The sequence below is a fragment of the Anguilla anguilla genome, chromosome 7 (genome assembly GCF_013347855.1).
Source record: "Anguilla anguilla isolate fAngAng1 chromosome 7, fAngAng1.pri, whole genome shotgun sequence".
Taxonomy (NCBI): Eukaryota; Metazoa; Chordata; class Actinopteri; order Anguilliformes; family Anguillidae; genus Anguilla; species Anguilla anguilla.
This window is the reverse complement of record NC_049207.1, coordinates 56,894,937-56,921,594: the sequence shown is the minus strand read 5'-3', so window position 1 is coordinate 56,921,594 and position 26,658 is coordinate 56,894,937. Positions and strand designations below refer to the sequence as shown.

General features: G+C 47.6%; 1 protein-coding gene across 10 annotated transcripts in view; it reads left to right on the top strand.

The window, feature by feature from the left end:
- Positions 1–1,435: 1,435 nt before the first annotated feature.
- slc10a7 (solute carrier family 10 member 7) overlaps positions 1,436–26,658 on the top strand; it is a 61,858-nt gene continuing 36,635 nt past the window's right edge. For 8 of the 10 annotated variants that reach the window (XR_004766304.1, XR_004766305.1, XM_035427479.1 and 5 more), the window contains exons 1-5: positions 1,436–1,666; positions 3,001–3,083; positions 4,063–4,199; positions 5,919–5,994; positions 16,801–16,839. Coding sequence is in view for 7 of the 10 variants with exons in the window: in XM_035427479.1 (XP_035283370.1) it covers positions 1,567–1,666; positions 3,001–3,083; positions 4,063–4,199; positions 5,919–5,994; positions 16,801–16,839 (435 nt within the window). In the remaining 3 variants the exon portion in view is untranslated. Of the gene's footprint in view, positions 1,667–3,000; positions 3,084–4,043; positions 4,200–5,918; positions 5,995–16,800; positions 16,841–26,658 lie in introns of those variants that run through there. The other 2 variants (XR_004766307.1, XM_035427483.1) reach the window with 2 other exon arrangements.

The window sequence follows — 26,658 nt, the reverse complement described above, 5'->3', positions numbered from 1 at the left end:
TAAAATAGCTTTGCATTCTATGTAGACTAAAATTCCCATGTTGTTATTGTGCTACATTGCAAACAATTGCATTAAAAGAGGTATTTTTTATTTTGACCAAATGAAAGACAGGGGTAAATCAATTGGCTCCTATTTAGGTTGTTCTAACATGTTTATTTTCTTTCATAATTTTTTCCTTAAACTTATTAACACAATCCAGGTTAGACTCATTATCATTTGCTTTGTCAGAAAAGCAGCCTGAGGTGGAAAATCCAGGTTCAGATAGTAAACATACACCTGAACATTTTGTTCCAATCACCTGGATTTGCAAATTAGCACAATTTGTCAGCCAGTGGGTAGAACTAATTTGTGAAATCAGCTGGCTGAGTTCATGGGTGGAAGAAAAACACGGCAGGACTTTTACTTTCTGACCCCAGCACTTTCCCCATCTCTGAGCAGTACTGTATAGGGTCCAGCAGTACTGTATAGGGTCTGTCCAGAAAAGACTGATTATTTTGATGGTGGTTGAGAAGAGCTGAGCAATCAAAATACCAAACAGAAAAGAATAAAGCAAATATTACATATATGGCACTCCACTCTGAGTTTTACACTGAATACACCAAGACCTTTCAACATCAACAATCAATGAATGACCAAGCAGAACGCAGAAACGCCTAAAGGCCAATATGGTATTCTATTATCCCATTTAAGACAATGTGTCAAATACAAAGGATGTCTAAAATGGAAAGCATTGTTTGACTATGTTCTATTAATGAAATACATACCAAATACACAACACTGATGTCCATTATTTATGGTGTTATTAATCCTCAGGCTGAATCAAAAGCATATAACGCGAAATATTGAGATGTAGTATTTTCGCAGATAAAAATTGGATTTACCTGGTTGGTTTATTTCAGTATCTCAAGTGGGAATTATATCAGATAATTTGATAGGAAAGTGAGTTTCAATCAGTGACAGCTACAGGTAACTTTCTGCACTACCCCATTTGTGTGTAGGCCTAATGTGTGTTTCCTGCTGCTGTACAGATTGCCGTTAAAATAAAATTATTTACACACACAATTTGACATAAAAGTAGATTACCTCAAATATACCACTGGCTACGAACAGCCACTTCATACGATTTACTACCCATAACCACGAGAATGGAGTACGGTAGTGTACACAGAACGTAGTTCTCAGTAGCTTTGTAGTTTGTTACACCTAATACCGTAAACCACGAACTATATGTTCCATTTTACATTAGCATATTTGCAAGAAAGGGCCGTTACAAACATTAAGCATTTTCCCAATTCAGCACGTTTTATCAAAACACATATAGCCGACATAATCAAGTAAATGAATACAAAAATGAATAATCTCTCTTTCAAGAAAGTCTATTGGAACTAAAAGTGACAGTGTGTGCGCGCTTAGTATAAGATTTACAATAACAATGGCGCCGCTCAGTGAGGAAATAACTGAACGCTTTCAGACCGTTTTTCCCCACAAGTAATGTACTGTATCCAACGTGTTCCTCGGCTGGCTGGGAGCGGGCGGTGACAGTTCGATTATTTTCGTGAATACAGTATGGCACTTTTTGACAGGATACGGAAGGAATGGTTTATCATCGGGATTGTGCTTGTTATCACCTTTGCGAAACTAGAACCTTCAGTTGGAGTGAAAGGGGGTGAGTTCAAACGAGTAGCTAGCTATAACTTGCTAATGTCTTTTTTATGTAGTATTTTGTTGTAGTTTGACAGTTGGTATGGAAAAACAAGCAAGACAGCAAATTAGCGTGCTATTCATTGTATCTAGGTAGTGCCACCTAACTGAGTATTTATCTAGGCAACATTATTTCATCATCACTCCAAAGCCAATAACTGTATAAAAACCACCCAGTAAAGCGCAAGTTTCTGGTAGTGATATCAAGCAAGCTTGCTTGAAAACTCTTCAGCTTTATCTAAACGCAGTCACAGTGAAAGCACCTTAAATTGTTTGGTAGCGTGCACTAGCAAGATGACATTTTACAGCAACTTCATTAAAGCTTGCTCGTTTAATAGTCATGCGAATTATTGTGATGAAAAGTATTGACACTTTTGTTGAGGAGAAATGTCATTTGATTTCAAATTAAATACAAATTGACAGCCATTTAATTTCATTGTTGCGAAGTGCTGTTTGCAAATGGTGATGCCATCAACACTATCCAGAAAGATATCTTGCTAACTAGCTAATATCCTATCCCAATGCAATGTATATCAGTTTGCTAGCTACTTTTTGGGTTGGCTTGCTAGCTGCATACCTATTAAAACATCATAACTGTCTCGCCAAAAAATTGTAGCTTCATCATGTCTGTTGTTTAAAAAGAAATTCAGTAATGCAAGACAGCGCATTCTATGTAAACAACACGCTTTTAGTGACACGTTGCACGGGAAATCGCCATCACTTCCGTGCTGTGCAGGTCTGTACCATATGGTTTGTACCGCTTAACTGCGGTTTGTACCCACCTCTCCCAGCATTGGTCGCGCGAGCGAAAATAATGTTTGCATATGTACAAAAGGCCAGCAGGACCGGGGGTTGGGAGCCACATTCCGTAGATTGGGAACTGGTTTTACTGCTTCCGGGGGCCAATTTCTCCCCCCCCTGCCTTAGGTCAAGCCATAGGCTAATCCTTACAGAATGCTAGCTTGTTAATGACGTACGATAGCTACTTACCGTACATACTGGTATCCGTATAACCTGAGACAATAAAATGGTAACTTCGGACATTTGCAATAACACTACTCTGATGTAGCATGACATGTTAATATTCGGAATGGCTTAATTATGTATACTAACATTGGTAAATTAATTAGCCAATGCAGCTCGGCCTTGGCATAACGGTAACATTATCCATGAAACGATACGGAGATGGCACAAAAATTATTGCGAGCAACGAATTCCGTTGAACTTTTATACTGATTGTTCTGCTTTACACGTGCGCGCTTACTCAGTGCCAATGCTTCTACTCTCTTCTTCACTTAGGTCCATTGAAGCCGGAGATCACCATCACATATATTGCAGTGTCTGCTATATTCTTTAACAGTGGGATATCATTAAAGACGGAGGTACGGCGAATGATCTGTTCATGTCATTTACACATCCTCACTCTAAGCAAGCACGAGTACTTGCACACAGTCATACTGTATGGAATACCGTGGATTATTATGTCAGTGGTTCTACATTTACTTACTGGTTATTGGTACTCCTGTTCTCCATTTTTTGTACATAGTTTGGTCAGTTATACTGATTTCACATTCCTCTATATAAAAAACCAACTGTGGATCATATAAATTTCATGGTCACATAGCTGGTAAAAAAATAAAATCAATTTTGTCCACATATGCGTTGTGTTTTAAACTGTGGAATTGACATTTTTGTATTCAGGAGTGAAATGTATTTGTTGACAGGGCATTTCACCTCTGTGAGACCTGTTTGCAGTGCCTTCTGTAATAGAATTTCTATGATAGAAATATTGAAAATGCCCACATTTATTGTTGAGGACATGTCCAGTTAGTACCCATTTCAAATGGCATAATATCATGGGCAAGACATAGATTTTTAGAAATGGGAGATCATAGAATAGAATGTTCCCGAATATGATCAGAAGGTGGGTGATTTTGCAATATCACCAAAAGCCCAGAGTTAACCGGATGAATTTATCCCTTAAAACCATTCCCCCCAGCAAGTTAGTTTTGTTTAAACATATTTTTGCCTGAAAGAACATGCATGTCCTTGCAGTACCATCCACTTCATAATGTGTTTTGGAGTGTTTGGAGTTCACAACCTGTTTAATAAAACCTTTATATTTATAAGCCTTTAAATCCTGTGGCAGGGTTATGAAGAAGGGGAGACTTTTCTGATTACTTTGATTATTGTTTGTTTCACATGGTGCTGCTATGTCAATAGTTTTAGCTGGATTAGATATAAAACAGATGATAACGTTAAGTTGAATCTGGATGTAGGTGATATGGTGTTGAAGATGACTGTACTCACAGCACATGACAGTAACTGCACAGTGATGTCAGGCCTGTGTCTGTTTTGCAGGAGCTGACCAGCGCTTTAATGCACGTGAAACTCCATCTCTTTGTGCAGTTTTTCACGCTCGCCTTCTTCCCAGTTGCAATATGGGTCATCCTGAAGCTTCTTGCCTTAACCTCCATTAATCAGTGGCTGTTAAGAGGGTAGGTACACTGGTAATGATGACACAGGAACTTTGCCACTGCAGAAATGACATCTGCTTGATGCACTCTGCTGTTCTTGAAAAGCGTGAACCTGGCATCTCTTCTGTTTTCAGATTTTTGAAATTAGTCGTCATGCTGTCAAATACTGCATATGAGCAAATTCACTAAAAGCAGAGTAAAACTGTTGTGCGGTCCGTATGTGGGGAGATATATTAATGGCACATACATTATTTATGAAATGCAGTTTGGTTATTGATTTTGAAATGAAATATTCCAAAAATGCTAGTCACTGGTGGACTATCCTTTCCACTGGGACGGATAAATACGGAATAGTGTGCCTGTGTGTTTTGGATTTGCGTGTTAGTGTTGATTTCCTGGATTTTGTGGGGATATCTGTTTTCACAGAGGCCCACTGCCCTTAATTCCCCCGTATAGACAGAGGGGTTAGTGTTCTTATGGACATGTGAGGGTCTCGTTTCTCTTAAAATATGCGATTAGCTTGCAGGATGTGCGTTTGTCCCTGTCACTTATGCCACATGCTCTCTGTGCATTTATATGCTGCTATACTCTCTTCCTTTCAAAACGAAACGAGATGCTCTACTCCAGGTACTGGTATTATCATCTGTTCGTTTTCTGACCTGTGGTTAAAAAAACATGCAGGTCTCAGTCAGTCTTATTGGGTGCTCAATTTCACCTGACTGCTCCACGGGGCATGTCTTCATAAATACTACATTTAATCTTTAATGTTTGCTTTGTCTTTACTAGCAATCACAGTTAATCTACGATTATGCTGATAAATCATGTTTTAATATTTTATTACATAACTATTTATTTGGCAGATACTTTCAGCAGGGAAGTTTAAAGAGCACTTATGTAGTTACGCTGTATGACCAAAAGTATCTGGACACCCCTTTGTCTGGGGCTGTTTCTCATGGTTTGGGCTTGGCCCCTTGGTTCCAGTGAAGGCACATCTTAATGCTACAGCATACAATGAAATTCTAGCCGATTCTGTGCTTTCCCAACAGTTTGGGAGAGGCCCTTTCCTGTTTCAGCATAACAATGCCCCCGGGCACACAGCGAGGCCCATAGAGAAATGGTTTTGTTGAGAACAGTGTGGAAGAACTTGACTGGCCTGCACAGAGCCCTGACCTCAACCCCATCCAACACCTTATGGTCAATTGGAAAGCCAACTGCAAGCCATACCTAATCGCCCAATCAGTGCCTGACCTCACTAATGCTCTTCTGGCAAATGGAATGGAAGAAAATCCCTGCTGCAATGCTCCAACATCCAGTATAAAGCCTTCCCAGAAGAGCAGAGGTTGTTATAGCAGCAAAGACTGGAGCAGCTCCATATTAATGCCCATAATTTTGGATGAGATGTTGGCGGTCAGGTGTCTCCATACTTTTGGACATGTAGTCTATGTATTGATACAAAAAAATGAATGAAATCTTCATTAGTTTTGTGCAGATCAGCCTTGTTGCTCTAAAGCCTTCTTGTTAAGTATTTTATGACATGTCAGGGTTAAGATATAATGTTCATACACATTCACAAAAATAATCAATGTGTAGCACTTCCCTCTGACAAAAGGACTTCTTACTAGTCTTGTGCTTATCATTGTGTTTGGCTACCTGATGTCATAATTGTTCTCAAGGTTTTGATTAGCTGCTGATGGCTTTATGATGTCACCAGCACCGTTCTCATGGTTTTCCGTTTCCCAGGTTACAGACGGTTGGCTGTATGCCCCCACCTGTATCATCAGCCGTCATTTTGACCAAAGCTGCAGGAGGAAATGAGGTAAGCTGCGATCTGCATGAGCCGAATTAGCCCGTATTAGACTTCCATCAAAGTTAGCAGCAGCGTTCCATCAGCGTTAGCATCAGAGTTAGCATCCGCATTAGCGTTCCATCAGCGTTCCATCAGCGTCAGCATTAGCATCAGAGTTAGCATCGGAGTTCCATCAGCGTTAGCATCAGCATTCCATCAGCATTAGCATCAGAGTTATATCAGTGTTAGCATCAGCATTAGCATCAGAGTTAGCATCAGCATTAGCATCAGAGTTCCATCAGCGTTAGCATCAGTATTAGCATCAGAGTTATATCAGTGTTAGCATCAGCATTAGCACGAAAAATTGATCGCTGGTCAGTTGTTGTCAGGAAAGCTGTGTCTGTACTCTTGTTGTGCAGTGTCACTACAAATTGGGGAGAACATTTAAAAAAAAAAAATTTCAAAGCATTGATGTGGTGTTGAAATATGGGTATGGTTCCTTTTCAGATATAAAGTGACATCCAAAAACAAATTCAATTTATAATTGAATATTTCCTGCAGGATGCTTCCTGTATTATTGTAAATCTCACGTACGGCAGTAATTGAAGTGATTTATTGGTGCATGATTTTCTGTGCACTTTGTACAGTACATTCTGTAAAGCGGTGAGTGATGAATACTTCTCCTTTTATGAACACAGTCTTCGGGAGAGGAAACTCGGTTTTCTTCCCTGGAATACTGTGTATGTGGCGTCTTCTTCGTCTAGCGCTGAGAGCAGATGTGCTCCCGTTGGAGTGGAGCTGCTGGTTCTGTGTTTGTCCAACCCATGAATTTAAAATTAATTTCATTTGATCACGGTGTCACGGAGCCCTTGCAGGAATCCTGCGTGTCGAGCCTGTGTGTAGCGCTTCATAATTTATACCGCCTAACGTGGCTATTGACACAAACACGTCTGCGTGATCAAAGGGAGGATTCTGAGGGTGGGACAGGGCCACAGCGACACGGCCCGGGACGGGAGCCATCTTCAAACGCTTTCCAGTGTAACTGGGAGCAGGGTAACAATGCGCTAGTCCCCGTCCGGCCCCCTGTCCCTCCCCAGGAGGGAACCGTACGCAGGTGTGCCCCCCCCCTCCCATCATCTCGCTGGGCTGGGATGAACAGAGATGTGAAATCCAGCACTTCGGCCTCTAGAACATTTCCAAGGCCCTGTGTTCAGTGCTGATGAAGGGGGACGTGTTTCTGTATCTCAGCTGCTTCACCTGCTCACTGTAGTGCTCATTGTTCCTGCTTTAATAATCAGTTCACTTGCTTCGTTCACCTGCGTACAGACGTTTAGAATTAGAACTGCTGACATTCTGACATTCTAATGACGGGTTTCGCCACCTTTACATACAGAAATAAGTTGTGAGTCTGAGGAAGATGGAAAGATGGAAATTGGAGTGTTTTTAAGAAGCTTTCACGCAGGCAGCTATGGTAGCTCTTTAACAGCATATACACCCATAGAATTTGGGGAATCTGCAAGGAGTTAGCCAGAACAGATAGCACGAGCAGTGTTAGTGCTGTCGATTTAGACAAAGGCTAATTGGTTGTTTTACATGTGAATCTCTGAGTGACTTTTCACCTGTTTGTAGATTTTTTTTCTTGATTTCTGTCACTTCAGTAGAGATTGAATTCGCTGCAGCAATCTTGTCTTCACTGTGACTCGTTTTTATTTTAAACTGAACTGTTTTTATTTAGATGTGCAAGCATTGCACTAGTCAGCTGATTTTAGACCGAAGGGTTCTAGAGTAAATTGTACAGGAAGACCCCACAGACCCAGAATGCAGCGCCTTGTTTGTTTGATGCTGTGGACATGCTGTGCGTGTGTGTGATTGATTCTCCTTTGAAGTACGACATTATTTGATGGTGAGGGGAAAGCGTCATGTCTGTCCAAACCTTTTATAAAATGTTGATTGTTGCACACATGGGTGTTTTATTTAGAAAGCTCTTAATTCCAGTATGTGTGTAAAGTGGAGCTCCAGAGCAGTGTGAGTGTGTCGTGGGTGTGTATCTGGCTCCAGAGCAGTGTGAGTGTGTCGTCGGTGTGTATCTGACTCCAGAGCAGTGTGAGTGTGTCATGAGTGTGTATCTGACTCCAGAGCAGTGTGAGTGTGTCATCGGTGTGTATCTGGCTCCAGAGCAGTGTGAGTGTGTCATGAGTGTGTATCTGACTCCAGAGCAGTGTGAGTGTGTCATGAGTGTGTATCTGGCTCCAGAGCAGTGTGAGTGTGTCATCGGTGTGTATCTGGCTCCAGAGCAGTGTGAGTGTGTCGTTGGTGCGTATCTGAAATCAGCCTGTTTAAGAAGCCCAGGAGCTCTGATGGAAGACAGTGCCCCAGCCCCCTGTAGAGATTTGAGGACCGCTTTGGAACTCTAATCCACTCAAAATGTGCTGATAATTCTCCCTGCCAGGACACACTCTGCCTGGTGTCACAAGAGTGGCCTCCTGGGAGCGGATCAGCCAATGATAACAAAGTAGCCAGATGTCTGGTTCTGGCACACTCCCAGAAGCCTCTGCGGCATCCGCTGGGCCCCAAGATCAAAGGTACCTGAGAATTACTTACGGGCACAAAATATGTATTGCTTATTCTACAATTCCCATTAATAACGATCTGGGAGAATTTGTATTTCTAATGAACTCCTTCTCTGGGCGTAAGCGGGCTGCAGGATTTGCAGTCTGCTGCAGAAATGCGAGAGCTGATAACAGGAAGTCTGCTGCATCACCGGCTGATCGCTGGGCCTCTCTTTTAAAGTTGTTTATTACTTTACAATGCCTCAACATTTTCCTGAGCAAACAAGAAGAGGTGCGTGTTGAGCCAAACCCTCCACTGAAAGGAGGCTTTCATCTCCAGTGTGTTGACTCAGAGTGACTCAGGGTGACTCACTCGTATCGTGTGTTTTTCTCCGTCTGAAGCTTGTAGCAGTGAAAACCTTTAGTGGAGCCATCGTTATAAATGCGTTATGTTCTTGCCTGTTGTGCGCCCACACACTGTTATAGGTGATGAATGACACTTTGAATGTTGTGGTAACGCTACTGATGCATCGGTACTGAAATTAATGTCAAGATTGTTATTAATGTAAAATCATGCAATGTTTTATTTTTTATATTTTATTATTGTTGTTTGAATGGATCTTTTACTAGATGTTACAAGCTGGCAGTATGCTCGGACTGGAGTGGTAGAAACCGATACTGTGTAGAAATTTTTCTTAAATATTATTCTTGTTACCCATAATTTTTTTGTTGTGCTTAATCCTAGGGCCATGGTAACTATGCAATCATTCGGCATGTCAAATTTTGGGAAAAATCGAATGAATAGATACTGACTTCAAATTTAAAAGAATCGTACAAATTCAAAGTTCATTTAGCTTCATCAAAAAATACATATGCAAGGACTGTTGTGTGACTGTTAAAATACTAATAATAGTATAATAATATACCTTTTAAATAATGTTTTGGCCTTGGCTGTGTGGAAGAACTTGTCCTACTTGGTCATCTGGCACTTTATGTAATTACAATCCAGTGACTTAATGTACAGGAAGGGCCTTTTCTGAGCAAAATAGTGGCTAGAGCACAGTACTGGTCCAATGGTAAAAATGGGGGATTATACAGAACTGCTCTTGCACCTGTACAGGCTAATGTTGACATTCCTGTTTCATGCAGTAGCAGTGACCCTTGATCTGAATGTGTTTGACAAGGGCAGCAGAATGGAAAATGCCCTCGGGAATCCCACTCAGTACTGACTTGTGCTTCTGTTACAGACCTGTGGGTGTAGACTTGTGCTTCTGTTACAGACCTGTGGGTGTAGACTTGTGCTTCTGTTACAGACCTGTGGGTGTAGACTTGTGCTTCTGTTACAGACCTGTGGGTGTAGACTTGTGCTTCTGTTACAGACCTGTGGGTGTAGACTTGTGCTTCTGTTACAGACCTGTGGGTGTAGACTTGTGCTGAGTGAAGCTTAAAGTGGGAAAAAGCCTGAATTCTGAAAAAAAAGCTCATTTGTAGCTTTTCGCTGCTCCTGCTTTTGCGCCCCCACATGGAGTCGCAGAGACGCGGTCGAAAGGTCAGAAGGTCGAAAGGTGGAAAGGTCGGAGGGCCCCCGAGCCGTTGCGAGCGGAGATGGACCCGCGGTTGGTGTTTCGGGGCGTGGCAGGAAGGCTCTCTCCGCGCGGTTTCCAGCGGTAACGATTTAGTTCCGCCGGCCGTCTCTCGCGCACGTATTCCTGCTGGACTGCTGTCCACATCTCAGCCAGCCGCCACACAATTGGCGGTAATTGGCGTGTGGCGTGGGGGGTCCTGGGAGAGCTCCAGCCGGGCGGGCACAGAAGCTGCCCTCTCCGCCAATTAGGACGGGCTCCCCATGGGCTGTGATGCCTGCCGCCTTGTCACCCCATCACCTCGCCACCCCTCCACCCCATCACCCTGCTACCCCATCACCCTGCCACCCCTCCACCCCATCACCCTGCCACCCCGCCACCCCATCACCCCATCACCCCATCACCCTGCTACTCCGCCACCCCATCACCCTGCCACCCCGCCACCCCATCACCCCATCACCCCATCACCCTGCTACCCCGCCACCCCATCACCCCATCACCCTGCCACTCCGCCACCCTGTAAAAAACTTGTTCAGTGCAGAATATACTGATAACTAATCGATACTGTGCAATTCCGTTCCTCTTAATGGTGGTAAAGAAGTGTTCCTGAATGTGGCCAACGCTGGCCATGCTTGCAGTTAGGAGTCTGCTGTGTGCCAGAAGCCTTGTTTCTTCTTATGACCACTGGAGATTGCACCTAATCGCCTTTTGCACCATTAGATCAAAAGCAGCACTAGTGAGGTATTTTAATTATTCATTGCATTGCAGACCAATGGGATCATTCTATTCACAAGATGTCAGCAGCAGCAAGAATCAAATTGCTCCAGTATAACACTTTTACTGTATCTAACAAATACAACAGGCTTTGAGCCTCACACCAGAGAACCGTGCAGCAAAGTGCATTCTATTATGAGCTGTACACCAGTTTTTTTTTTCTTGCAGGCAGTGAGAGCCACAGGTTGACAGGCAAATCATAAGACGGCTTCTGCAAGGACCCTCACAGGGGGCCTAGCTAATGTGCTGTGTGGCCTGAGGGCCTATGGGAGCGCGGGTGGATTATTATGTTAATGCCTGAGCCCACTGCCCCTCTCCGTCCCAGCTGGCCTCCGCCGTCATTAGGGGCAGCGCTGCTCTGACAGAGGAGAAATATGCTCTGTGATGGAGAGGGTGGAGATCTGGCTCTGTGATGGAGAGGGTGGAGAGGGTGGAGATCTGGCTCTGTGATGGAGAGGGTGGAGATCTGGCTCTGTGATGGAGAGGGTGGAGAGGGTGGAGATCTGGCTCTGATGGAGGGGTGGAGATCTGGCTCTGTGATGGAGAGGGTGGAGATCTGGTTCTGTGATGGAGGGGGTGGAGATCTGGCTCTGTGATGGAGAAGGTGGAGAGGGCGGAGATCTGGCTCTGTGATGGAGAGGGTGGAGATCTGGCTCTGTGATGGAGAGGGTGGAGATCTGGCTCTGTGATGGAGAGGGTGGAGATCTGGCTCTGTGATGGAGAGGGTGGCGATCTGGCTCTGTGATGGAGAGGGTGGAGAGGGTGGAGATCTGGCTCTGTGATGGAGAGGGTGGAGATCTGGCTCTGTGATGGAGAGGGTGGAGAGGGTGGAGATCTGGCTCTGTGATGGAGAGGGTGGAGATCTGGCTCTGTGATGGAGAGGGTGGAGATCTGGCTCTGATGGAGAGGGTGGAGATCTGGCTCTGTGATGGAGAGGGTGGAGATCTGGCTCTGTGATGGAGAGGGTGGAGAGGGTGGAGATCTGGCTCTGTGATGGAGAGGGTGGAGATCTGGCTCTGTGATGGAGAGGGTGGAGAGGGCGGAGATCTGGCTCTGTGATGGAGAGGGTGGAGATCTGGCTTTGGAAGGACCAAAGGCCACGCTGATAAACATATGGAGAAAAAGGGTGACTGTATCGGAGACCCCAGGAGACATGAAGGGATTTAGGGTTTCTTACAGATTTCAGAAAAGGAGTCGCTTGTCTGTCTGTTAAGAGACCCCAAGCGAAGCTGAGTTTTAATTACATTTCATTGAAACATATGGATTTATTTATTTACTTTTGCACAAATTAATATATGTGTTATAATTAATAGCATGTCCTGAAAACAAGGAAAATGAAATTAATAAAATAACACTCACCTTTAATAGTCGGCCTCTCCCCAGCCTCTAATGACGGCCTCTCCCCGGCCTCTAACGATGGCCTCTACCCAGCCTCTAACGACGGCCTCTCCCCGGCCTCTAACGACGGCCTCTCCCCAGCCTCTAACGATGGCCTCTCTGCTGCCTCTAATGACGGCCTCTCCCCAACCTCTAATGACGGCCTCTCCCCAGCCTCTAACGACGGCCTCTCCCCAGCCTCTAACGACGGCCTCTCCCCAACCTCTAACGACGGCCTCTCCCCAGCCTCTAACGACGGCCTCTCCCCGGCCTCTAACGACGGCCTCTCCCCGGCCTCTAACGACGGCCTCTCCCCAGCCTCTAACGACGGCCTCTCCCCAGCCTCTAACGACGGCCTCTCCCCAGCCTCTAATGACGGCCTCTCCCCAGCCTCTAACGACGGCCTCTCCCCAGCCTCTAATGACGGCCTCTCCCCAACCTCTAACGACGGCCTCTCCCCAGCCTCTAATGATAGCCTCTCCCCAACCTCTAACGACGGCCTCTCCCCGGCCTCTAACGACGGCCTCTCCCCAGCCTCTAACGACGGCCTCTCCCCAACCTCTAACGATGGTCTCTCCCCGGCCTCTAATGACGGCCTCTCCCCAGCCTCTAACGATGGCCTCTCTGCTGCCTCTAATGACGGCCTCTCCCCAACCTCTAACGACGGCCTCTCCCCAGCCTCTAACGACGGCCTCTCCCCGGCCTCTAACGACGGCCTCTCTGCTGCCTCTAATGATGGCCTCTCCCCAACCTCTAACGACGGCCTCTCCCCAACCTCTAACGACGGCCTCTCCCCAGCCTCTAACGACGGCCTCTCCCCAACCTCTAACGACGGCCTCTCCCCAGCCTCTAACGACGGCCTCTCCCCAACCTCTAACGATGGCCTCTCCCCAACCTCTAACGACGGCCTCTCCCCAACCTCTAACGACGGCCTCTCCGCTGCCTCTAATGACGGCCTCTCCCCAACCTCTAACGACGGCCTCTCCCCAGCCTCTAACGACGGCCTCTCTGCTGCCTCTAATGACGGCCTCTCCCCGGCCTCTAACGATGGCCTCTCCCCAGCCTCTAACGACGGCCTCTCCCCAACCTCTAATGACGGCCTCTCCCCAACCTCTAATGACGGCCTCTCCCCAACCTCTAACGATGGCCTCTCCCCAGCCTCTAACGACGGCCTCTCCCCTGCCTCTAACGATGGCCTCTCCCCAGCCTCTAACGACGGCCTCTCTGCTGCCTCTAACGACGGCCTCTCTGCTGCCTCTAATGACGGCCTCTCCTCGGCCTCTAACGATGGGTTTTCCTAACCCTGGGGCCAGCCTCGCCCGGTGGCAGACGTGCAGGTGAAAGCCCTCGCCCTCGGTGTGCGGGTGGGAGTCCAGGCGAATTAAACATGGAGCGCGTGTGTGCAGCTCAGAGAGAGAGCCGGACTCCATCGCTCCCCCCAAACCAGGCCTGACACTTCCTCAGTAATGAGCAGCGCCTTCTCTGGCGGGTCAATAATTCATACGGAGCTGAAATCAACCGGGACGGGAGAGCCCGCCCTGCCCTCAGTGCACTGATCTCTGCTCATAATCTGCAGCTCCAGTGCACTGATCTCTGCTTCAGAGATTCTGCTCATAATCTGCAGCTCCAGTGCACTGATCTCTGCTTCAGAGATTCTGCTCATAATCTGCAATCCATGAATCCTGCTTGATGTGCCTGTCCTTACGCAGTGTGTAAAAACACAGAAAGTCCTGTTCTTACACAGCATGTAAAAACACACACACAAGATTTATTTCATTAGCTGTCATCGTCCACAGAATATATGTTTGAATAAACGTTTTGTAATAACTGTGTTAGGAGCAAATGGGTCCCTGGGGGGTGGGTTTGGTGATGTGAGGGACAGGGGTCGGGGGGGCCTTATCCTGGCGTATTCACAGCTATTGTCCCACTCATAGCCCCACCCCCTTCTCCGCCGGTCTTGCCACCATTCATCAGTTTTGGCAGGCCCTGCCTCCCCCCTCATTAAACACCCCCTCCCATAAACAGCTTAATGTATTTAAGGGGACCAGACACCTGACTCCATTTGAATCTTGCAGAAGCTGAATTTGTTTCCTGTCCCCACTGCGCTGAATGGAGATGTGCTTCTCTCTGAAACAGAAATGTCTGCAAAACGTCCCCTGAACCCCAACCCGCCTCCCTGAGCCCTGATTGGACAGCCAACTTCCCCTGAACCCCACCCTGCCTCCCTGAGTCCTGATTGGACAGACTACTTTCCCTGAACCCCGACCTGCCTCCCTGAGCCCTGATTGGACAGCCAACTTCCCCTGAACCCCTGACCCGCCTCCCTGAGTCCTGATTGGACAGCCAACTTCCCCTGAACCCCGACCCGCCTCCCTGAACCCTGATTGGACAGCCTACTTCCCTTGAACCCCGACCCGCCTTCCTGAGTCCTGATTGGATGCAGTCCCATTTCTGTCTGTTAAGCTGTGACCCGCTCTTTCACCTACAGTTCATTTCGTTGAAGTGCAGCCTTCTGTTTGTATAAATGAACTTTTTATTCACAGGAATTTTTCTATCACAGGGACACCTGGCCTGTAAAGCTGGTTTAAATGAACAGAATCCTTATTTATAATATTCATATCCACATGCATCATTATTTAGGCTGTTTCTCTTTGGTAGGGGCCCTTATACAGGTCTTTGGTAGGGGCCCTTATACAGGTCTTTGGTAGGGGCCCTTATACAGGTCTTTGGTCGGGGCCCTTATACAGGTCTTTGGTAGGGGCCCTTATACTGGATAACAGCGATAGTCTGCTTTCTGCTTACCCATCATTTGTGGATTTAATGACATAAGAAATTTATCCGGGATTAAAGCGTCCCTCCAGGGTACTGAGGCACAGTCGTATTTGGGATTGGAGCATGCAGCCCTGGTACTCGCCCGGGTCTCTTACTGACACGCAGTACAGATGTGGCGTGAAGGGGAGCTGTTTCCGGGTTTTTGGGGGATTTAGGGGATTTGGGCAGCCAGGCTGCTGCCTGTGGCTGCTGGGGGTACATTCACATTTGTTCTCTAAGTTAAGAGGAGGAGTAGAATACTGAGTCTTAATTCAAAGCAAGTGTGTGTGAGTGTGTGTGTGAGACAGTGAGTGCGTGGGTGTGTGTGTGTGCATGTGAGACAGTGAGTGTGCGTGTGTTATTAGAGAGACTGCAGGTCTGCAGGTTATGCTGATGCCAGGAAGAGGCTGTTCTGTTTACCTGAGAGGTCCTGCTATTTTTCCCAGTGCCATATGTTGGGTCCCTGATCACAAAATGCTGGGAGACCCAAGTCATTGGCTGTGGGTCTGTGTGTGTGTGTGTGTGTGTGTGTGTGTGTGTGTGTGTGTGTGCGTGTGTGTGTGTGTGTGTGTGCGTGCGTGAGTGCCTGCGTGTGCATTTGCGCGGGTGTGTGTCTGTGCGTATGTGCGTGCCTGTGGATTTGCATGTGTGTGGCTGCTCTGCTTCAGTGGACATTATTTATTGATGGGTCTTGGAAACTAATAATGTAATGAAATGATCAAAGTAGCTGAATTAATGATGCTGGTGCGTAAGGAAGCGGCTCTCTGGAGTGGCTCTCTGGAGCGGCTCTCATTCTCTAGAGCGGCTCTCTGGAGTGGCTCTCATTCTCTGGAGCGGCTCTCTGGAGCGGCTCTCATTCTCTGGAGCGGCTCTGGAGCGGCTCTCTGGAGCGGCTCTCTGGAGCTGCTCTCATTCTCTAGAGCGGCTCTCTGGAGTGGCTCTCTGGAGCAGCTCTCTGGAGCGGCTCTCTGGAGCTGCTCTCATTCTCTGGAGCGGCTCTCTGGAGCAGCTCTCTGGAGTGGCTCTCATTCTCTGGAGCGTCTCTCTGGAGCGTCTCTCTGGAGCGTCTCTCTGGAGCGTCTCTCTGGAGCGGCTCTCTGGAGCGGCTCTCTGGAGTGGCTTTCTGGAGTGGCTCTCTGGAGCTGCTCTCATTCTCTGGAGCGGCTCTCTGGAGCAGCTCATTCTCTGGAGCGGCTCTCTGGAGTGGCTCTCATTCTCTGGAGCGGCTCTCTGGAGCGGCTCTCTGGAGCGTCTCTCTGGAGTGGCTCTCTGGAGCAGCTCATTCTCTGGAGTGGCTCTCATTCTCTGGAGCAGCTCATTCTCTGGAGTGGCTCTCTGGAGCGGCTCATTCTCTGGAGCGGCTCATTCTCTGGAGCGGCTCTCTGGAGCGGCTCATTCTCTGGAGCGGCTCTCTGGAGCAGCTCATTCTCTGGAGCAGAGCGGAGTTATCTTATGTAGCTTGGTAAAGTTTGTTTTATTGTTTTTTGAGTATGTATTTTCGGGTATTGCTGATGGATTTAAGTTGTATTTCTCCATGGTTTGTCTGTTTTATAAAAAGAGCATTGGTTATTGTTGAATTGCATTATGAAATGTTATTCCTATAGTGGTTTACTGTATTGTTGGTGTGTGTGTGTGCGTTTGTGTTTGTGTGTAAGGTTTAAGTAAAAAGCCATGCCATTCAAGCAGTTTGCAGCGTTTAATGATTAATATTTATGCCAACTTTTCTTTGTTTGTATTTCCAGGCAGCTGCCATATTTAATTCAGCCTTTGGAAGTTTTCTGGTGAGTGACCATGTTCTACTGTTCCAGGCAACAAAGTGATTTTCAGTAAAACTGTGCTACACACACACACACACACTCACACTCACACACACACACACACACACACACACTCACACTCACACTCACACTCACACTCACACACTCACACTCACACTCACACTCACACACTCACACTCACACACACACACACACACACACACACACTCACACTCACACACTCACACACACACTCTCACACACACACACACACACACACACACAGGTTGGTGAAGATCTCACATGGTAGAAAGCACCATTCAGCTGCCCTGTCTCAGCAGAGTTAAATGAGCAGGTGCTTCTGGCTGTATGTGAACATAAAGCTTTTATTGTGTTTATCTTTTGCTTTCATTCTGTTTGTTCAGTAATGAGCGTCAGAACGTAACATGTTTACACTGTACTGCTTTTCTTAATCTTTTCCCATTTTACAACAGAAAAATCAGCAACCACAAAACCAGCGCCTTACAATGAACATGTACTTGACAAAAATTTACATGTAACCCCTGAATTCCTTTCTTAGAAATATGATTGAAAATGAAACAAAAATGAAAGAAAAGGTTTGGGCGGACATTTTTAATCAGTAGGGATCCCTCCTATAATTGTCACCTCCTATGAATTGTCAGAATTGATTGTGGTGCAAATTAGTCTTAAAAGAGGATGGGTCAATATATGGATTGTTTTTATGAGGTCCATCAAATAGCCATTACTGGATGTACCAGGGGGCCTGAGGGGGGTGGGGGGGGGGGCTGGAGGGAGGGCTGGAGAAAGCTGCTGATGACGGATGGGGAGGGCGGGGCAGGGGGGCAGATGTCTGGTCATACGTTTCTGTGCTGTTTGCTGTAGTTAAAGAAGAGAAGGCAGGAAAATGTGTGACTGGCCCAGTTTCTCAGTGAAGCTTCTGAACGCCAAACTTCCTGTTTTACAGTCTGTCTGGGGGTCATCTTGGGACAAACCTGAGTAATCTGTGTGAATGGGCCACATGTGTGCGTGTGCGTGTGTGTGTGTGTGTAGGTTTATGTGTATGTACGGATGCACACAGACTCTTAAATATGATCTGCCAAAGCTCAAAATGGATATGTCTGAATGTGTCGTCAATGAGCTTCATTGATTTGTAGTCCCAACACTGGGCCTGAACCAGTCCGCAGTAGCCAGCTGCTGACCTGCCAAAGGAGTGATTTCATTATTCCCCTCAGTTTGTGTGGAATTAACTGAAGCAGACATTTTTACATTTCTTTAGTTTATTGATGTTACAGGTGTTTTGTCTAAATGTCAAAGAGCCACTAAATGTGTTGAGACAGAAGGGCCTAATTCTACACGTGGCAGTGGAGCGCGGTGGCAGGTGTGTTTTACGTTTAGGCCTTATCCATCCTCATCAACGGCGTGGTCTGCTTTCCCTCCGTCAGAAAAATGACTCTCTTGCTGAGCTTATATTTCACTCTCCTGTCTTACCTCCAAACTTTCAATGACAGCATATTGATTTCATTATGCGCTGTAGTGAAACTTCAAGAATAGGACGATTGTGTAGACAAACAAAGAGATAACCAGGAATAGCAGTTATTATTGTGTATTATGTATTAATGGGTGTAGTGCAGTTCAATCATGGACCTGACACTGTGTGTTCTGCTCACTTCTCCTCTGTCATGACACAAGGCACTTAAAATTGTGTTATAGCTCAATAACAGAAATCAGGATGAGACAAATGCTTTTCTCCACCACACATTCCTGTCATGAATGTCAAAAGTTTAATGTTGTGAAATAGAGGCTCTTAAATATTCATGATGGGCCTATCAGTGTCCCCTGGCTAATTAATAAGCAACATTTTAAGGTCTAATTGTTCAGGAAAAGTGTTTTTTATGTAGCGGCAGTGGTAATAACTAATGATAGATGAATAAAATTTACATAAATTTCAGGCTGTGAGAATATCTGATCATTGTGCCACGGAGAATTGCTCTAAGTTGGGAAGTTAATTCCATTATCTCCTCCCCTCATTTAAGCCTGCTGCTTTACAGTAATTGGAAAACAGAATGAAGGATTAGATTTCGCTGTGTGATGGGCAGCAATAAAGTCTGATGGTGTGTTAGTGTTTCAGAAAGAGGGCCAATTACAGAGGAGCCATTCGGGTGTGGTGATGACAAAATGGAGTCTCTACCAGAGTCTCTACCTGAGTCTGTACCAGGGTCTCTACCAGGGTCTCTACCTGAGTCTCTACCTGAGTCTCTACCTGCGTCTCTACCTGAGTCTCTACCAGAGTCTCTAAGAGTCTCTACCTGAGTCTCTACCAGAGTCTCTAAGAGTCTCTACCTGAGTCTCTACCTGTGCCTCTACCTGAGTGTCTACCTGAGTCTCTACCTGAGTCTCTACCTGAGTCTCTACCAGAGTCTCTACCAGAGTCTCTATCAACATCTCTAAGAGTCTTTACCTGAGTCTCTACCTGTGCCTCTCTACCTGTACCTCTACCTGAGTTTCTACCTGAGTGTCTACCTGAGTCTCTACCAGATTCTCTACCTGCTCATAACTGAACTGTGGCAGGTGTGGAAATTCTTGGTGGCTGAGAGCTTCTTTTAAATTCCAAAGCAAGCCCTGACACATTTGCTCAAAAGACCACTGGCTTTGCATTTCTGTGGATAAAATCCAGAACTCCAGACTAACAGAAGCATGGCTGACTCAAGTAAAACAGAGCAGTTGGTTATAAATAAATTTTTAAATAAATAGACGTTTTTTTAAGCGGTACGGTAAATGCCAGGAATCCCATTCTTCTCTTTCTGTGAAAGAACGCCTGCTGAACGTTCCTCAGCCTCTGTTCCTGACCCAGACTTCATCGCCGCCTGTTTCACCAGTCTTAAGCGTCTGCTCGTGGGTCCAAAGAGTCCAAACCCGGGTCCGATCTCAGAAAGGTGTGGTACCACGGCAACTTCCCGCCCGAAATGGATCTTGCTGCTCAGCTGGGGTGAGCAGCTCCAGCGATAAGGCCGTTGTGTCCGCATTACGCTCGGAGAGCCAAACCTTCAATAACCCCGTAAACAGAGTAATCCGGTCCGTCTGTACCCCCAGTGCAGCTGAAACACACCCCTCAGTCTCCGGCTGGCTGTGGGAAGGTAACCACATTAAATACGATGTTCATTTTTCTCTCTCGTTTGTGACAGCAATTTAATTATGTCCGTGACCAGCAAGCAGCAAATTCTATTTGCTTTGCACAGCCTCAATTTTCTTCTTTTTTTCCCTCTGAAGTGCCGACTTCTTTATTCTTCTTCCCAAAACATGGCATTAGAATCTCATTAGGACGAGGCCCCGATAGATAGCCCTGTTGTTCCTGTGTGAGAGTTGTGGCTTCTTTAAAATGCGCCTTTGTTGTTGAGAGCTTCTTGCAGAGAGTGCAGATTCGCGGCGCACGTTTACGGGCTGTTCTGCTGGCGTAAGCACCTGATTACTGTTACAGAAGGACCGACGGCGTTCCTCTGTTCTTCCTGTATTAATATGCGCTGCCGTGAGACGCGGGTTTCATGCATTTCCTGCGTTTTCTGCGCTTCTTTCCGTGTCGATATGAAGAAGCTCTTTTAATAATGGCTGTGAGGCGGGGTGCTTCCTGTCACAGACGCGCGTGATTCGATTGGCAGGACGCAGTGCTGGCTGGGAAACCCAATTGTGTGGGATTGTGGGGTAATAGAGTTCCCACCACGAGTCTCTCCGAGGTCAGGCCCGGTCACGTCTCTATTCAATCAGCAGAAAAGCGCTCCCCATCCAGCTCCCCATCACCGCTCCCCATCCATCTCCCCATCCAGCTCCCCATCACCGCTCCCCATCCAGCTCCCCATCACCGCTCCCCATCCAGCTCCCCATCACCGCTCCCCATCTAGCTCCCCATCACCGCTCCCCATCCAGCTCCCCATCACCGCTCCCCATCACCGCTGCCCCCCAGCTCCCCATCACCGCAGCCCCCCATCTCCACTCCCAATCTTTGACTCACCATATTGAGTCTTTGACTCACTGTATTGAGGCCCTGAGTCAAATTGGAGGTACAGGAAAACTAATAACATTACCAGTGATTGGTTATGGTATTTGTTTTGCACCAGTTGTTGGTTGTGTTATTAGTGGTGTGTGGTGAAGGGTTTTCCATGTGCTAAAGGTGTCAGTGAATGAGGCCCTATGCGTAGCGACCTCACGGATCTCACGCGGATGTGTGCTCAGACCCCCGAGCGGTATGGACACTGGGAAACAGCAGCTTCCTCAGCCTTTGGGCGGTAAACAGGCCACCTCAGGCCCAAATACAGACGGCTGTGCAGAAAAACACTGGAACACAGCAGCCAGAAACGGTCCCGATGGAATTTAAGGGCTTGTTAGAAAGTTAAATAATCTCTGTGTAGCTGTGATCCTCATCAGTGCTGATTGGTGGAGAGTTTGTTCTGCAGTTACATGCAGGACTCACGTTGTTATTTGGTGATATAGCTAACGAGTTCAGGGAAAAGAGTTGCTCATGTATTTAAACAGTCTCTCTTACTCATCCGCAGGGTTCTTCAGAGAACAAGCCGACCACGTCCCCTGTATGTGCCCTAAATACGAAGAGCTGCCTTTATTAGTGAGGAACTCATTTACCCCCCTCAGGCACTCACACACTTTCTGTCCAGCATAAGCATTTCTTTCTGGTACAACTGAAATAGCCAGCTGAAATGCCCTTTCAGTATTCGGAGAGTATTTCAGTGCCGGCTGAAATGCCCTTTCAGTATTCAGAGAGTATTTCAGTGCCGGCTGAAATGCCCTTTCAGTATTCAGAGAGTATTTCAGTGCCGGCTGAAATGCCCTTTCAGTATTCAGAGAGTATTTCAGTGCATTTGCAGTTAAGTAGTTTTTTCACAGAGAGCAGTAAACTCCGTATTAGTCCAGAGAGAGAGATTTGTGTGGCAGACCTACAGCCTCGCTAATCTCAGTAGTGTGGTGCTCCCCGCAGCTGCTGGCTGCATTAGTGTGTGTGTGTGTGCGTGTGTGTGTGTGTGTGCGGGTGCTGAGAGTGCTGACCCTGGGGGGGGAGGGGAGGGGGGGGGGGCTAACCTTGCGCAATATGTCCACCGCCGACCCCTCCCTCCTTCTGTCGCTTCAGTGTGTCTGTGACCGTCAGTCAGATCAGGTCAGTCTGTCTGTAGCATACTGGAGCGTGGTGATGCCTGTGCTATGAACACAGCCATGCTGGACTTCTGCGCTGGGCTTCTGCACTGGGGTTCTGCGTTGGGTTCTGCATTGGGCTTCTGCGTTGGGTTCTGCGACCTTCGCAAGAAGGGAAATGAATCTACATGAATGTGCTAATTTCCCACAATTCCACGCTCTCTGACACAGGAGGCCGAAGCATTTCCTCCCTGGTGATCTGTTAAGCCCTTCAGACATTGTGCTGCTCTAAAGATGAGCGGGTTCATAATTGAACTGAATGAGCCGTGATGCTCTGAGCGCTGGGTTATTGATCGCTGATCACAGAGTGGGGGGGGGGGGGGCGCGGGTCTGTTCCAGCTGTTCACTAGCGCTTTCGTTAGCGCTTTCGTTAGCGCTTTCGCGCGGCCGTCTCCCGGTGGCAGCGGACGGGGTGTGTGCGGTTTTTATGCTTTTTGATGTTCCTCTGATTGGTGACTTTTCATGTGCTGCCAATGAGCCGTGTTTAAACAGACGTTTCTTTCCAGAGGCCTCGGCCGTATAAATATTTTCTCTTGATGTATAAAATCCTGCGTCCTTCATATCGTCTGCACCCTAACCCTAACCCTAACCCTCCCCAACTCCAACTCCGCACCCCTAACTAACGAACCCCAACCCTCCCCAACTCCAACTCCGCACCCCTAACTAACGAACCCCAACCCTCCCCAACTCCAACTCTCGGTCGGAGAGAAGGGGGCTGTTTCTGAGTGGTGCAGATTCTCTCTCTCTCCCTCTCTCTCTCTCCCTCTCTCCCCCCCTCTCTGATTTACTGCTGAAATGTTTATCCTGTTCAAGAGGAAGGGGTTTTAAGCAGTTCCTTAAACAACATGACCTGCAGTCTGGGTTTGAAATAAGTAATATTTTGGCTTTTTAATTGCTTGATGTTTAATGCATGCTGATCCCGCAGTGGCTCGACCGGGCGGAAGTCAAAAACTGGAGCGCGTCTGCATGCCTGGGTGATTTTTTTTAATCCTTCTTTTTAAAAATAAAAAAAAACTTTGCTGGTGATTGTGCTTAAGCAATGTTTTAGATCTCTGAAAGATCCAGGAAAGGTTAACTGCAGGTAGAAACGAAGGAAGAAAGAAAGAAAGAAAAAAGGAAGGAAAGAAAGAAAAGAAAGAAAGGCTGCATTGAGCTATCAAATGCAGTCTGTCCTGGTTTCTTGCTGGATAATGAGTTGTTGGAACTGTGTGTTTTTGCTCCAGAAGCAGCGTGCAGATGAAAGATAGGCGGGATGGCGCTGTACTGACTGGGGCAGGTGCTGCAGATGCAGATTAACGGGGAGACCAGAGACGACACAAATGTGAAGTGAAAATGCTGCTGGCGGGCCCTCTGTGTTCTTAACACGCGAAGCCGGGGGACGATCAATTATTCATCTTATTGTGTGTGCGCCGGGGCGCCGGTTCTGTGGGAAGGGAAAAAAGGTGTCGCTTGCAGTTAAACGGCGCACCTTGGTTTGTGTAGAGCAGGTCGGGGGGGTTGGGGGGGGGGGGTGCTCCACCACGCGTGCTCCCCCACCCCCCCCACCCGTGCCTTTTTAATGATGGGACAGGCAGGGTGGCTGAAGTGCAGCTTCAGTTATTTGAAGGAAAAAAGAAAAAGCCAGAGTCGGGGAGAGGGGGGGACACAGAGGGGAAAAAAGGGCTTTGTACACTAGGGGTGTTTTTCAAAGAAGCGCAGACTTGAAGCCATTGGGGGGGTCCTTTGACTTTAATCTTGCGCTCCTTTGAAAATGATGGCGGAGGACAGTGGTGCTTCATTAGGAGACCTGTTCTTCTCTTCTGTAGATCAGCCAGGATTCCACTCCATGCTGAGTGCAGCTCTCACACACCCCTAAATCCCACCCCCCCCCCCCGCCCCAAAAGCCCCGTATGCTCAGTTCAGTTCCCTCTCTCACACACCCCTAAATCCCACCCCCCCTGCCCCAAAAGCCCCGTATGCTCAGTTCAGTTCCCCCTCTCACACACCCCTAAATCCCCCCCCCCCAAAACCCCCGTATGCTGAATGCAGTCCTCACACACACCCCTAAATCCCCCCCCCCCCCCAAAACCCCCGTATGCTGAGTGCAGTCCTCTCACACACCCCTAAATCCCCCCCCCCCCAAAACCCCCGTATGCTAAGTGCAGTCCTCACACACACCCCTAAATCCCCCCCCCCCCCCCAAAACCCCCGTATGCTGAGTGCAGTCCTCTCACACACCCCTAAATCCCCCCCCCCCCCCAAAACCCCGTATGCTGAGTGCAGTCCTCACACACACCCGTGTCGTTCACTTCCTCCCTTTTATTTGTCATTTTCTGGTCTCTAACTACAAGTTATAACAAGTTATTTATTAACAAATAACAATACAACAACACTGTTGTATGAATGTGATTTCAATACGTACCTATTTCAGTCTCCCAGTTTGTGGGTTAACCCCCAACTACCCTCCCCCCCTTCCCCATTCATGCTTATAATACTTAGACAATTATTTCCAAATGACTCCAAGCACCCAGTAACCCTGGTGATCTTAAATGAGTGAAAATGAAGAACAAAACAATCCGCCCTGCCCTGGCCAATAGGAAGCAGGGCCTCACACTGACACCAGCTCTGAGCCTGGCCAATAGGAAGCAGGGCCTCACACTGACACAAGCTCTGAACCTGGCCAATAGGAAGCAGGGCCTCACTCTGACACAAGCTCTGAGCCTGGCCAATAGGAAGCAGGGCCCCACACTGACACAATGGCTCATTAGAGGAGCTTAAGATGATTAGGCCTATTTATTTAAGATATAGATTAGTGGCTTGGCCTTGAAGTCCCAGACTCTCTGTGTGCGTCTCAAGCATTAATGAGTTTGCCAGGGAGCCCAACTGTCTTCAGACTTTATTCTCTCTTTCTTAAGCACATTTCTTAAATGTCCACCCCGAATTCCTGTCCTGCGTGCTCTTATTTACCTCTGGCTGGGCGTAGGTGCGCATCAAAGATCTTCTCTGATCCTGGTTCAACTTTTACTTTTGTCCTTTCAGCCTGGTTTGGAAAACAGAGCAGCTATTCCCTCATTTGTGCTGATTAGATTAGTAACGAGCCACGGTGTCTGTGAGTCGACCTTGAGACAGACAACCTTCCTTGACAAAACGACCTTGGGGCAAACACTGCTACCAGCAGCCCAGCAGTTGACCCTGCCGTTGGTTATGGGCTGAAGGGAATCAGGCCCTCTGTTGGGCTGATTCTACTGGAGCCCTCTGCAGTTCTTCGTAAAGCCCTGTATTATGGCCTCTTCCCTGCAATCGTCTGAACTGATGTTTTGTCTCCGCGTTCTTGCAGCTGAAGCCTCTGCTTGTGAAGTACGAGCTTCAGAAGTTTGTCTGTTTCTGTCGGAGCTGAGCTCAGAAGCTCTGTGTTCTGCATGAGTCAAAAAGATGCTCCTGCCCTGCTCTCTGTAGGAAGGTAATTAAACTAAAGGTTTTTGTGTGCTTTTTTAATGTAAGGGAGCAATGACAAAACGGGCTTTGAATCGATACATTTTTCTTTTTTAGTTCCATTTTAAATGGCGGCTGCTGTGTTTGGAAAGCGTGTTCAAGAGCAGTGCTGTTCTTTTGCTTTTCGGCCATTCTGATGTAAATCCTTACTCCCTGCACGGTTTGAGAGAAAGAGCTGAACGTGTGACACGAGCTCTCCTTCCTCATTCCTGTGGAACAGGGAGCACCAGCTTACCCTTCACCTCACCGAAATGATCACTTATCACCAAACAGTGCGCGACAAACAACCGACCCTGACTCTTCACCTCCACACAGACCTCACACAGACCTCACCAGCTCCACACAGACCTCACCAGCTCCACACAGACCTCACCACCTCCACACAGACCTCACCACCTCCACACAGACCTCACCAGCTCCACACAGACCTCACCACCTCCACCCAGACCACACCACCTCCACACATACCTCACACAGACCTCACCACCTCCACACAGACCTCACCAGCTCCACAAAGACCTCACCACCTCCACACAGACCTCACCACCTCCACCCAGACCTCACCACCTCCACACAGTCCTTACCACCTCCACACAGACCTCACCAGCTCCACACAGACCTCACCAGCTCCACACAGACCTCACCACCTCCACACAGACCTCACCAGCTCCACACAGACCTCACCAGCTCCACACAGACCTCACCACCTCCACACAGACCTCACCAGCTCCACACAGACCTCACCACCTCCACACAGACCTCACCACCTCCACACAGACTTCACCCAGACCTCACCACCTCCACACAGACCTCATCCAGACCTCACCACCTCCACTCAGACCTCACCACCTCCACTCAGACCTCACCACCTCCACATAGACCTCACCACCTCCACTCAGACCTCACCACCTCCACTCAGACCTCACCACCTCCACACAGTCCTCACCACCTCCACACAGACCTCACCACCTCCACACATACCTCACACAGACCTCACCACCTACACACAGACCTCACCCAGACCTCACCACCTGACTGGCCAAGTCCCCTCTACAGGCTCTTTCTCTCTCAGGCTGAGAGTGAGCGGTCCTCGGGCTGAGAGTGAGCTGAGAGTGAGCGGTCCTCAGGCTGGGAGTGAGCTGAGAGTGAGTGGTCCTC